The sequence below is a fragment of the Pelophylax lessonae genome (genome assembly GCF_965119305.1).
Source record: "Pelophylax lessonae genome assembly, chromosome: 4".
NCBI lineage: Eukaryota > Metazoa > Chordata > Amphibia > Anura > Ranidae > Pelophylax > Pelophylax lessonae.
Genome location: NC_138771.1, coordinates 260,825,664 through 260,838,830, shown reverse-complemented (window position 1 = coordinate 260,838,830; position 13,167 = coordinate 260,825,664). Strand labels below are relative to the sequence as shown.

Genomic DNA, 13,167 nt, shown 5'->3' with positions numbered 1-13,167 from the left:
TGCCCACACCTGAGATGGCAGCGCTGGACAAGACATTTTCAAGGTAAGTATTTGTCCTAAAAGGTAAGTGCAACCCGGGACAGATCAGAGGCTAGCCATTGTGGAATGTACTAGCCCTGACTGTCCCGGGGGTATTTCTATTAAAAAAAAGTATTCCAGGGTGGAACTCCGCTTTTACCACGGAATGCGAGAACGATATGGACCTTAGGTGTAAGTGCTAAATGGATGAAATGTGTCAAGGCAGGCCTATCAGTGTTTGTGCATACTTGGAAATAATCCACCTGGTTCTCTTTACTCTGTGTGTGGACTCTGTTTTCTTCATGTTCCAGCCTGACACACTGAGGATGTCTAGTGGCGGAATGAAATTACTGTGGGAGATAGCTCTGAAGGGTAGGTGGGCATTACAGCCAGAGCTGACGTTGTGTGTTAAACCCCTGCTTGGGAAGTTTTTTTGCTGGAGAACTTTAAAGTTGGACTTCAAAGCTAAACTCCAGGCACAAAAACTTTTATTATCTGTTCAATAACTATTTCAATTGCCTTTGCAGGCCCAGGTACTACTTGTAAAAGTAGCAATGACATCATCACTATGCTGCAGATAGCAGGGCTGTGGGAAGTACCCAGCAGGTTCCACTTTCTACAAGCTGCCTGCAGAAAACATGAGGGAGAGGCGGATACAAGACCAGCCACCCTGCATAAGGAGAAAGAGCAGCAGTGACTGGTCCTAATTACAGGAAGCTCCTGCCCAGAGGCTGCGCTTCACACACTATTACTGCACAGAAATACAAAAGCACACCAAGATTCAAATAGGACTACTCACTCTTCTTGTACTTAGACTTTATTAACGTATTCCAGAGTTCAGTTTTAAGAACGATTGAGAGCTTTGAGTGTCCATTTCTGCTCAAAATGTCATAACTGTCCATAGTGGGGAAGGACACAGCATGCCTTTCATTGACTTCCACTGATCTTTAAGCAGTGTAAGCACTGATAACTTGTTATACTTGTTTGGTCAAGGAGATCAATTGATTTCCATAATGGCAGCATTCCCTGCTTAAAGTGGTTGTTTTAAATAAAATAATAAACTGGTTTATACTTGAGTGGGCCTGAACCTCGTCTTCTGGCATCTGTAATATTGGCTCCTCCTTTTCTGTGTCTGCCCCCATAGCAAGCCGCTCAGTATGGGGCAGATATGAGTGCTCGCTCCCAAGCCAGGCTGTGTGTGTCTATTGACACACACACAGGGTGGCATGGCACCTGCTCTCTGCTGTTTCTCAGCAAAGCCTGTGAGACCAGGAAGTAAGGGAGAGAGTGTCGGGTGACTGTTGGGGGGGGATTGTGTGTAACACCGAGTGGACGTTTTTTTTTTTACCATAATGCAGAGAATACATTGAGGTAAAAAAACCTTTAGACTTTACAGCAGTGTTAATTTTGGCAGCAAATTTCAATTTAGTTTTAGTCTTAGTCTTAGGACTAAAATGGCATTTTAGTTTTAGTCCCATTTTTGTCTTCTGCAAGTGTTTTTCATTTTAGTCGTATTTAGTCGACTAAAACTCCAGTACATTTTAGTCGACTAAAACGTCCTACATTTTAGTTGAATAAAACTAATTTTAGTCATCTATAATCAAATGGGTGTAGTTCAATTGTAATTTGTAATGCATTTTTTAAGCATTTCTCTACAATTTCCAAACTCATTATATACTACTGCTGGTCCTGGAGTGAAAAATCAAATATGTTATTATTTATGGTATTAAAGCGGAGTTCCACCCAGTGCACATTTTAAAAAAAAAAAAAAAAAAATACCCCCAAGACAGTCAGGGCTAGTACATTCCACAATGGCTAGCCTCTGATCTGTCCCGGGTTGCACTTACCTTTTAGGAGAAATACTTACCTTGAAAAAGTATTCTCCAGCGCTGCCATCTCAGGTGTGGGCAGCTTGAAGCCAGCGCGATCCTCTTCGGTGTCCTCTTCCTTCTTCTTCGGTCCCACGATGCACTGCACCGGCCCCGACGTCACTTCCGGGCGCGCGCGTCATCCCTCCACAGCTTCTGGGCATGCCCAGAAGCTGTTTAGAAGGGAATGACGCGCGCGCGCCGGAAATGACGTCGGGGCCGGTGCAGGCGCAATGATTCCTGGGAGCGATGACATTCAGCTCCCAGGAATCATTGCAAAAGCCAGGAAGTGACGAATCGACGCGGCCACCGAGGGGAGGAAGAAGGAAGTAAGGTAAGTATATTTTCTCTACAAGGAAGTAAAAAAAAAAAAAAAAAAATTGCGATTATCCATTTGTTTTTCAGGTGACCCGGAGCAAGAAGATGGAGGTAAGTATAAAATTAGGGTGGAACTCCACTTTAAGCTTTGAGCATGCACCAGTGTTAATTTTGGCAGCAAATTTAGTTTTAGTTATAGTCTTTTGACTAAAATGCCATTTTAGTTTTAGTCGTATTTTAGTCGACTAAAATTGTGTTAATTTAGTAGACGAAAAAGTTTTAGTCGGTTTTAGTCGACGAAATTAACACTGCTTTACAGACACCTAAAGAAACTGAGAAAAAATATTTGTGTTATATTTAGCTATGCAAGTAGTCCCAGGTCAGATATTGGGTATAGTTGTTCGGTAGCATTGTAATCTGATTTGCTTTAGTGATATTTTTTTCTTTGTTCATCTCTTCTGTGTTTCTTTCTTTATATCTTCAGTAGTGGATTACCCAAAATTCAAAATAAAACTCCTTTTCTTATATTAGCAGTTGTTAGCAGCATATTTCACAAAAATGTAATGCTTTGTTTTTTTTGGAATGACTTATTTAATTTAAACCATTTTCTTTTTTATGTAACAGATTGTCTATGACCAGGAAGGAGTGTTTATACATTCCCCCTGTGCAAAAATGGAAGATCAAGACAGTTTAATTCCGGGAGTGTTACGTGTTATAGAGAAGGTAGAGTTGCCCTTTTTTTTTTATCCTTTTGGTATGAATCACAGTGGTCCAGAAAGACAAAAATGACACAATAATGGGAGGATATTAAGTCCCCTGCCCACAAGATAAGTAATTCAAAACAAACAGGTGCTGCGCCAGAAAAATGAATAGTGAATATGTAAAAAAATATATATGTAAAATGACAATATGTGTAAATAATAAGCAAACTCAATGACCTTAAGGCTCCATTCACACCTGGGCGTTTTCAGCTCCAAAAACGCTCAAAGGAAACGTTTCCAAAACGCCCAACAAGTAAAACCCCATTCATTTCAATGGCCCCTGTTCACATCTGAGCGTTTTAACGCCTGAAGCAAAACGCCCAATGCTCAAAAAAGTACATGAGCTTCTTTTTGGGCAGATTACAGGCGTTTTCCATTGGTCTCTATTCAATCTAAAAACGCCTGCACAAAAAACGCCTGAAACAAAAACGCCCAGGTGTGAATGGAGCCTAAATCGTAAGTGCTTCCCAATATCACACAAAAAATCAAAAAATAAACAAGTGTCAATAAATCAATATGTGCATACACTCAAAATCATGAAATTAAATGTCCATAAATGGGTGCATTCCAATCCTCAAAGTAATGGCCACCACAGAAGTGATTAATACAGTGCTTTGCGAAAGTAATCGGCCCCCTTGAACTTTTCGACCTTTTGCCACATTTCAGGCTTCAAACATAAAGATATAAAACTGTAATTTTTTGTGAAGAATCAACAAGTGGGACACAATTATGAAGTGGAACGAAATTTATTGGATACTTCAAACTTTTTTAACAAATAAAAAACTGAAAAATTGGGCGTGCAAAATTATTCAGCCCCCTTAAGTTAATACTTTGTAGCGCCACCTTTTGCTGTGATTACAGCTGTAAGTCGCTTGGGGTATGTCTCTATCAGTTTTGCACATCGAGAGACTGAAATTTTTGCCCATTCCTCCTTGCAAAACAGCTCGAGCTCAGTGAGGTTGGATGGAGAGCTTTTGTGAACAGCAGTTTTCAGTTCTTTCCACAGATTCTCGATTGGATTCAGGTCTGGACTTTGACTTGGCCATTCTAACACCTGGATATGTTTATTTGTGAACCATTCCATTGTAGATTTTGCTTTATGTTTTGGATCATTGTCTTGTTGGAAGACAAATCTCCATCCCAGTCTTAGGTCTTTTGCAGACTCCATCAGGTTTTCTTCCAGAATGGTCCTGTATTTGGCTCCATCCATCTTCCCATCAATTTTAACCATCTTCCCTGTCCCTGCTAAAGAAAAGCAGGCCCAAACCATGATGCTGCCACCACCATGTTTGACAGTGGGCATGGTGTGTTCAGGGTGATGAGCTGTGTTGCTTTTACGCCAAACATAACGTTTTGCATTGTTGCCAAAAAGTTTGATTTTGGTTTCATCTGACCAGAGCACCTTCTTCCACATGTTTGGTGTGTCTCCCAGGTGGCTTGTGGCAAGCTTTAAACAACACTTTTTATGGATATCTTTAAGAAATGGCTTTCTTCTTGCCACTCTTCCATAAAGGCCAGATTTGTGCAGTATACGACTGATTGTTGTCCTATGGACAGAGTCTCCCACCTCAGCTGTAGATCTCTGCAGTTCATCCAGAGTGATCATGGGCCTCTTGGCTGCATCTCTGATCAGTCTTCTCCTTGTATGAGCTGAAAGTTTAGAGGGACGGCCAGGTCTTCGTAGATTTGCAGTGGCCTGATACTCCTTTTAATTCAATATTATCGCTTGCACAGTGCTCCTTGGGATGTTTAAAGCTTGGGAAATCTTTTTGTATCCAAATCCGGCTTTAAACTTCTCCAACAGTATCTCGGACCTGCCTGGTGTGTTCCTTGTTCTTCATGATGCTCTCTGCGCTTTAAATGGACCTCTGAGACTATCACAGTGCAGGTGCATTTATACGGAGACTTGATTACACACAGGTGGATTCTATTTATCATCATTATTCATTTAGGTCAACATTGGATCATTCAGAGTTCCTCACTGAACTTCTGGAGAGAGTTTGCTGCACTGAAAATAAAGGGGCTGAATAATTTTGCACGCCCAATTTTTTAGTTTTTGATTTGTTAACAAAGTTTGTAATATCCAATAAATTTCGTTCCACTTCATGATTGTGTCCCACTTGTTGATTCTTCACAAAAAATTACAGTTTTATATCTTTATGTTTGAAGCCTGAAATGTGGCAAAAGGTCGCAGTTCAAGGGGGCCGAATACTTTCGCAAGGCACTGTATATGATATTGTGATTCACTCCACCGCCACCAGAGATCAAAGCCTCTCACCTTAATATTTGACCCAGAACACTGAGTCAAAAACAGCTTTTTTACTCCTCTGGCAGGCAGATGTCACCAAATGGTAAGGAGGTCTCAGACGGATGCACAGGGACAAGTTCACAGCGATAGTGCCGCTTTCACACAGGGCACATAGAGATCACCACATAAGCAAAGAAGCAAAAAGAAATCTAATGCTCTCTGTGCGGATAAGCTGGTAACAGCCGTTTATTAAAATCAATATACTCACAAACAGCGGAGGTGGCCATTACTTTGAGGAGTGGAATGCACCTATTTATGGACATTTAATTTCATGATTTTGAGTGTATGCACATATTGATTTATTGACACTTGTTTGTTTTGAATTACTTATATTGTGGAAGTGGATAACCTTATGTGGTGGTGGCTGCCGGATATTTTTATGAAACATTTTTTTTACAAAAATGTTTTTTCTATTTATTTCATATAACTGCGCTGATAGCTTTTTTTGCACATTCCCTGCCCACAAGAGATTACAGTCTCCATTGTGTAATAGAAAATAGACAGTAGGAAGTTGTGGTGCAATAAAGTAATCCTCATTGTTGCTGCAATTTAAACAGTTGCAATAGCCTTGGTGCATTCAAAAACATGATTTGGCATGTGTAATGCATAAGTTAAGATTAGCTGTGTATCAGAAGGTAAAAGTATACTCCAGTTATAAAGAAGTCTTACCATCCAGGGCTATTGTTTCTAGTCTAGGCATGGATGTTGTGCACTGTACCTAAAGTAGTTGTAAACCCTTACATATACCCAGTGAAGTGACTGGTCTCAGGCAATACACAGAGATGAAACAAATTCTCATACATACGTTGTACCTGTGTATCTGCTGTCTTCTCTACAGCCATTCTGTCTAGAATTTTTATAAAGCTTGTCTGAGTGTTCAGAAAAAAAAGGTGGGGGGGGGGGGGTGGTAATGAGCTTAAGTAACACTCTGCAGAGCTCAGCGAGGAGAGCTCCTAGAGCTGATTGGAGGGAAGAGACCACCCCTTCACACAGCACACAAAAACAGATCTGAGGCTGGAGCTCCCTCCCCTGTCACCTTTTTCTCTTGGTGTCGGGAAAACTTGTCAGAAGTAATTTGTGCAGATAGCAGAGAAATAAGGCCGCAGCAGTGAAATGACACTTGGTGCTCTGGATTGAGACACGTACACACTATAGAGGAATATGCTTTGTTCATAATTCATATCTGAGGATTACAACCACTTTAAAGTGAAACCGTGGCAAGGGTATGGACAATCAAATGTTTGCATATTTCTAAAAGCAGTAGATAAGCTTTGAACAAGTCAAAATAATGTCTGTAGTTACAGCCACTGTGGTGCATATCATTCTCAACGTTCATGGTAAGGCCCCATGCACACAGGGCGTCAAAGAACGAGCTGCAGAGCCACTTCTAACGCCAGGAAAAAGCAGCTGTAAAAACATGCATTTAGTATATTTATCCATTGGCGTTATTGCACGTTTGGCCACGTTGCTTTTAGCAGCATTTTTTCTGCTTTCATTCAAAATCAGAGCCTATTGGTTTGAATGGAAGGCGCATCGCTAGTCGGATCAGGATGATCCGACTTGCGGTGCGACTTGTGCTCTGAGATTCTTGAGGGGGAACTCCACGCCGAAATGGGAAAAAAACAGCGTGGGGGTCCCCCCCAAAGTCCATACCAGACCCTTATCCGAGCATGCAGCTTGGCAGGAAAGGGGAGGGGACGAGTGAGCGGCCCCACCCCCCTGGACCATACCAGGCCACACGCCCTCACCATGGGGGGCTGGGTGCTTTGGGGAAGGGGGGAGGCTCTGCACCCCCCCCACCCCAAAGCACCTTGCCCCCATGTTGATGAGGACAAGGGCCTCTTCCCGACAACCCTGGGCGGTGGTTGTGGCGGTCTGTGGGCAGGGGGCTTATTGGAATGTGGAAGTCCCCTTTAACAAGGGGGCCCCCCAGATCCTAGATCCCCCTCCCTAGGTGAATGGGTATGGGGTGCATTGTACCCCTACCCATTCATCCCATAAAAGGCAGTGTATGTAAATAATGACAGGAGACGTTTTGAAAAGTTTATTAAAAATCTTCATCCGGTCTTCTGTGCTCTGGTCTTCTCCCCTCCACTCTTCTGGTCTTCTCCCCTCTGGGATCTGGGGGGCCCCCTTGTTAAAAGGGGCTTCCAGATTCCGATAAACCCCCTGCCAGCAGACCCCCACAACCACTGCCCAGGGTTGTCGGGAAGAGGCCCTTGTCCTCATCAACATGTGGGCAAGGTGCTTTGGGGGTGGGGGGGGGTGCAGAGCCCCACCGCCCCAAAGCACCCAACCCCCCAATGTTGAGGGCGTGTGGCCTCGTCTCCTCCCCTTAACTGCCCTGCCAGGCTGCATGCTCGAAAAAGGGTCTGGCATGGATTTTGGGGGGGAACGGCGTGGGGCTCACCTCAAAATCCATACCAGGCCCGACGTTTTTTTCCCATTTTGGCGTGGAGTTCCCCCCCTCAAGATTCTCAAAGCACAAGTCGCACTGCAAGTCGGATCATCCTGATCCGACTTGCGATGCGCCTTCCATTCAAATCAATAGGCTCCCAGGCAATAGGGAACCATTGATTTTCAAAATAACGTTTTTTTATTTACTGGTTATTACAAATATGTAAATATTAATATGTAAATTTTACCAAAAAAAAAAAAAAATCCCTCCTTAACAGTAATATGATGTTTAGGGAACCCCCAATTATTCCCCTGTGTGGAACTGCAGAGTCCATGTATTTCCCATTCCCATGAACTTTAAACAAATCGTCTCTTACGTAGCGGCTCATGTACAAAGCCCTGTAAAAGTCAAGTAGCAACCTATGATATTCCTTATTTCATTTTTCTGGTTCATGAAAGATGAAATTTGATGACTGGATCTGGGAAATCACTTTTCTTTAGAAGAACCTTTGCCCCATCAGCGGTACTTGTGGTAGAGGTCTTTCTGATTTTAATTGTTGATTCTAATTCACATCTCTATTCTGAACTCTATTCACAGCCTCCTGTTATACCGTCCCCAATCCTCCCTCCTATTCACAGCCTGCTGTTATACCCTCTAGAGCTCATTATGAAATACTAGCCTAGCATACTACATACTAGCTCATTATGAAATACTTACCTTAGAACGAAGCTCCGCAGTGCCACTCACTCACCTCCCTTACGGGCGCGGTGACGTCATTCCCGCTCATGCGCGCGGAAGCTGACTTTCACAGCACTGGGCTCTGAAGGAATGGCACGAGCGGCCGTTCCTTCAGAGCGCATGCGCCAGTGATGTAACTGGCTGCTTGCAAGCTCAATATCTCCTAAACCGTACATGTTTAGGAGATATTTACAGTACCTATAGGTACAAGTTGCAGAGGAGGGTTTACTTCCTCTTTAAAACGGCATGTCCTCGATTCTTACAGAGCTGTTCTCTGCTCACTCACAGCTGTCAAAAAAAAAAAAAAAGCCTCCAGCAAATGTTTATCAACATTGTTAAGGCTGCAACAATGTTTTACAATGTTTCATTTCATTCTTTTAGATCAAAGGAGTGAACTTCCGTCTGTAAGTGAGGGCAGTTTAACCTCTTTATGACTAAGTGCCGGGTTCTCATTTGTGCGATCACAGAGATCGCATGTAATTCAGAGCGCACAGTTTTGTATGGCTGAATTCGCACCACAATCACACTAAAAGACGCACAGGACCCTTTTTTTGGGCCGCAGCAGAATCGGATCGCATGGTGGTTCACACCAGTGCGATCCGATTCTGTGCGATCTGATCTGGGGGTGTCGTTAACTTTGAATTGACACCCCCAGCGTATCGCATATGTCAGTGTGAACTGCCAGGGGTGCGGATGCGATGCGGGAACACGCTGTATATTAACAGTGTTCCCGCATCGCGCAAATGTGAACCGGCCCTAAGCCTTTTTCTGACACATTTTCTTAAAATCAGTATTATTTGCTAGAAAATTACTTAGAACCCCAAACATTATATTTATATATTATTTTTATCAGAGACCCTAGAAAATAAAATGGCGATTGTTGCAATCTTTTATGTCACACTGTATTAGCGCAGAAGTCTTTCAAACGCTGTTTTTTGGCTAAAATTACACTTTAATGAATTTAACCAGTTGACGACCACCCATCACAGTTTTACTGCGGCAAGGTGGCTCGGCCGCGCAAACCGATGTAACTGTACGTCGTTTGCGCGCACGCGTCCCCAAGATGTTTGGTTCTGAACTTAATCCAATCAGTCATCAGGTCCAGGCCAATGATTTTTGGCCTGGACCTGGTGATTGGTTCTGACCAATTGCAGAACGTTCTGTACAATGTAAACACAGGCACAGGAAAGTATTCAATCTTCTCTCCTGGAGTCCTTTTCGGTTCCAGCATGAGAAGAGAGAACATCAACTGTGAGTAAACAAGCACTACACTGACACCAGTACACATAGGCACACATTCAACCCCCTTATCACCCCCCAATTAACCCTTTCAATCCCTGTCAGTGTACACTATATACAGTAAACAGATCATTTACTGATGACTGTATTAGTGTCACTTGTGACTTCAGTTAGTGTGAGAGACAGTGGTAGTTAGAGGTAGTCCCAGATAGGTTTAGGGTACCCCCATATATACCCTAATAAAGATTTAACCCCCTGATTAACCCCAGTTAACCCCTTCATTGCCCTGTCAGTGTACAGATCTTTTTTTTGATCACTGTATTAGTGTCACAGGTGACATCAGTTAGCGTTAACGTTAGTTAGCATCAATACAGGATAGCTTCAGATTGCCCGCCGCTTATTTAGTAATACATTTTAACCTTTTGATTGCCAGCCACACATTCACACACTAAACACCTCCATTACTAGTATAGTGTCTGAACGGATCAATATCTTTGATCTGATCAGAACTATACTAGTGTCCCCAATAGTTTAGTACAGTGTTCCCCAAAATGCAGCGTTAGCGGGATCAGCCCTGACACCTGCCAGCATCTGCATTTAGACCCTCTGATTCCCCCCCAAGAAGTGCAGAATCAGCATATTACTGTCTTATCCAATTTATAGCACACTAAACCTCAGCATCAGGCCTGATCTCTGCTAGCACTAGCAGCTCAATTTTGTGGTAGCGGTTCAAACAGTCCTTGACAACCAGGTGCTTTACACTAGTCACACTAGGTACCTATACATTTATTGGCCAAAATGTCCAAACAGAGGTACACTAGTGAAGAGGCCTACACAATGCTGAGCATGACAGATGAGAGCGATGGGGAAGCCTCACTGTCAGAATCAGGCTCAGTATTCAAACCTGTAGAGAGCAGTGGCACCCTGACAGATGGCTCTGACGACAGAGTAGTGGTCCCTGCTAAGGTCAGGCTTACCCGACCCTGTTCTTCTGTTGCTGAGGTGCAAGAATCGCAGAGTTCTCGTATGCAGCAGAGTATCGGTACTAGTGCTGCTCAACCTTCTGGTGAACTGGCAAGCACCACCAGCCGCTTAGTACATCCTGGTCATAGTCAAAACAGCACTGCAGTAACACTTGGTGACATAGCGAGTCCCATAAGTGCAGTTCAAGCTGGTGCGGTGGCTAGCACAAGTAGTGTCCCGTAGCCACCGAGAATTAAAAGACAGGCCTGTAAACCCATAGTGTCCTTCTTGATGCGCCTGCAAATCCTGATTGGGAGCCCACTACTTCTGCAGTGCCCGTATTTCCCCCATTCACTGGCCAACCCAGAATTCAGGTGGAAACGGACGATTTTACACCCCTTGGTTTTTATTAATTGTTTTTCACTGAAGATCTTTACACTTCTATTGTGGACCAAAGCAATTTATATGCCGATCAATTAATCGGCGCAAATCCAAATTTGACCCTTGCCAGAGAATTTGCATAGACATTTATCACTATTCCCGAATTTAAAACCTTTCTCTGCCTATCTCTCCTTATGGGCATTACTTAAGAGGGAGTCATATTGGCCCACTGACCCAATTCATCATATGCCCGTGTTCTCTCCTGCCATAGCCAGGGCTAGATATGAGCAAATGTTGCGGTTCATGCACTTCAGTGACAATTAACTCTGTTGTCCTTGGGGTGACCCTGGATATGATCGGCTCCACAAAATTCAGACCCTCATAAATCATTTCAACCAGAAGTTTGCAGCCCTGTATACGCACCAACAAGCTGTCTTCGTTGATGAGTCCCTGATTACATTTTCTGGCCGCCTTGCTTTGAAACAGTTTCTTCCCAGCAAGCATGCCATATATGGGGTCAAGATGTATAAGCTCTGTGACAGGGCAACAGGCTATACATGTAGTTTCCAGATTTACGAGGGAAAAGATGGCAATTTGGAGCCCCCCAACTGCCCAGATTACATGAGGAGCAACGGCAAGATTTTGGTTTAGTGTTACTCTTATTCGGAAAGGGGTACCATTTATACGTGGACAATTATTACACAAGCGTGCCACTTTTAAGTCCTCTTTTTGATTTTGGAATTGGCGCATGTGGCACCATGCGACCTAATCGTCGGGGCTTCCCCCAACGGCTTGTAGATTCCCTACTTAGATGGGGGGAGAGAGCCTGCTTGAAGTGAAGTGAAGGGACACACGGAATGTTTTAGTTCTGTCCTCCGTTCTGTCCTCCATTCACGTGGCTGTGACAGTCCAAATTGCAACGGCGACTGGTGTTGAGAAGCCCCTCTGTGTCCACGAATACAACCTTAACATGGGTGGAGTGGACTTCAACGACCAGATGATGGTGCCGTACTTAATTGCCCGTAAGGCCAGACGCTGGTACAAAAAAGTGTCTGTACACTTATTCCAATCGTCTCTGCTGAATGCTTATGCGCTATACAAAGCGTCAGGAAGAAGTGGATCCTTCCTAAAATTTCAGGAAGAAATCATCACAGCCCTTCTGTATCCAGAAGGTGCTGTGGTCTTAATTCACAATCCAGATGCAGTGGGCAGGCTGCATGAGAGGCATTTTCCAGATGTCCTCCCTGGTACCCCTACCCAAAGAGCACCTCAAAGAAGATGTCGGGTCTGTAGAAAGCACGGATATAGGTGTGACACCCGCTTTTTTTTTTTTTTTTCGGTCCCTCGTGTCCTGGCCAACCTGGTCTCTGCATCGGGACTGTTTCCGTCGATACCACACACTAGTAGAGTGTTGGTACAGGGTACAGCATGGCACAGTCTTGGGCAAACTTTCACTTTAAAAAGATGTTGGCTATTGCATTTTGAGAGACCCTAGCCTGGAACAGTTTTTTTTTTTGCAGTTACAAAAAAAGGGTATAAAAAAGTTACAAAAAAAAAAAAACTATTTAAAAAATAAAAAGGCAAAAATGTCATTTTATTGAGTTAATTTTCTGTTCTTACTCTACTTTTCTACTCTTTCTACTTTTTACTGTGCTTTATAATTTACTGTTACACTGTAATGTTTTCATTGTTAACCATTGTTTGCTTTGCAGATACCACCATTCTACTGTACTGTATGCTATTATAATGTTTTATTGTTGCTGTGTTGTTTTTCATTGTTAACCATAGTTTTCCTTGCAGATACCACCATTCTACTGTTTTACTGCACTGTATACTATTATAATATAAAGTTTTATTGTTACTGTGTTTTATTGTTAACCATTGTTTGCTTTGCAGGTATGCCCATCAGCTGCAGCACTGATTTGTTTATTCTGACAGCAACAGCGTTTGCTCTCAGCATATACGTAAATCAATGATTGCAGCACTGTAGAAGGTGAATTTTTATGCCCTTAGAAAGCCTGAAGGCAGTGATTGATTATTGGGGTCCTGTACACGGCTAGGCTGCCAAAAAGTCTCACACGTGTGGTATCCCCATACTCAGGAGAAGCAGCAGAATGTATTTTGGGGTGTAATTCCACATATTCCCATGGCATGCGTTAGCAATATATCGTTTCA

At 43.2% G+C, this 13,167-nt stretch overlaps 1 protein-coding gene across 1 annotated transcript in view; it reads left to right on the top strand.

The window, feature by feature from the left end:
* TBC1D15 (TBC1 domain family member 15) overlaps window positions 1–13,167 on the top strand; it is a 135,398-nt gene that overhangs the window by 13,377 nt on the left and 108,854 nt on the right. The window contains exon 2 of the mRNA XM_082253108.1: window positions 2,829–2,927. Within this exon, the coding sequence (XP_082109234.1) occupies window positions 2,829–2,927 (99 nt within the window). The remainder of the gene's footprint in view (window positions 1–2,828; window positions 2,928–13,167) is intronic.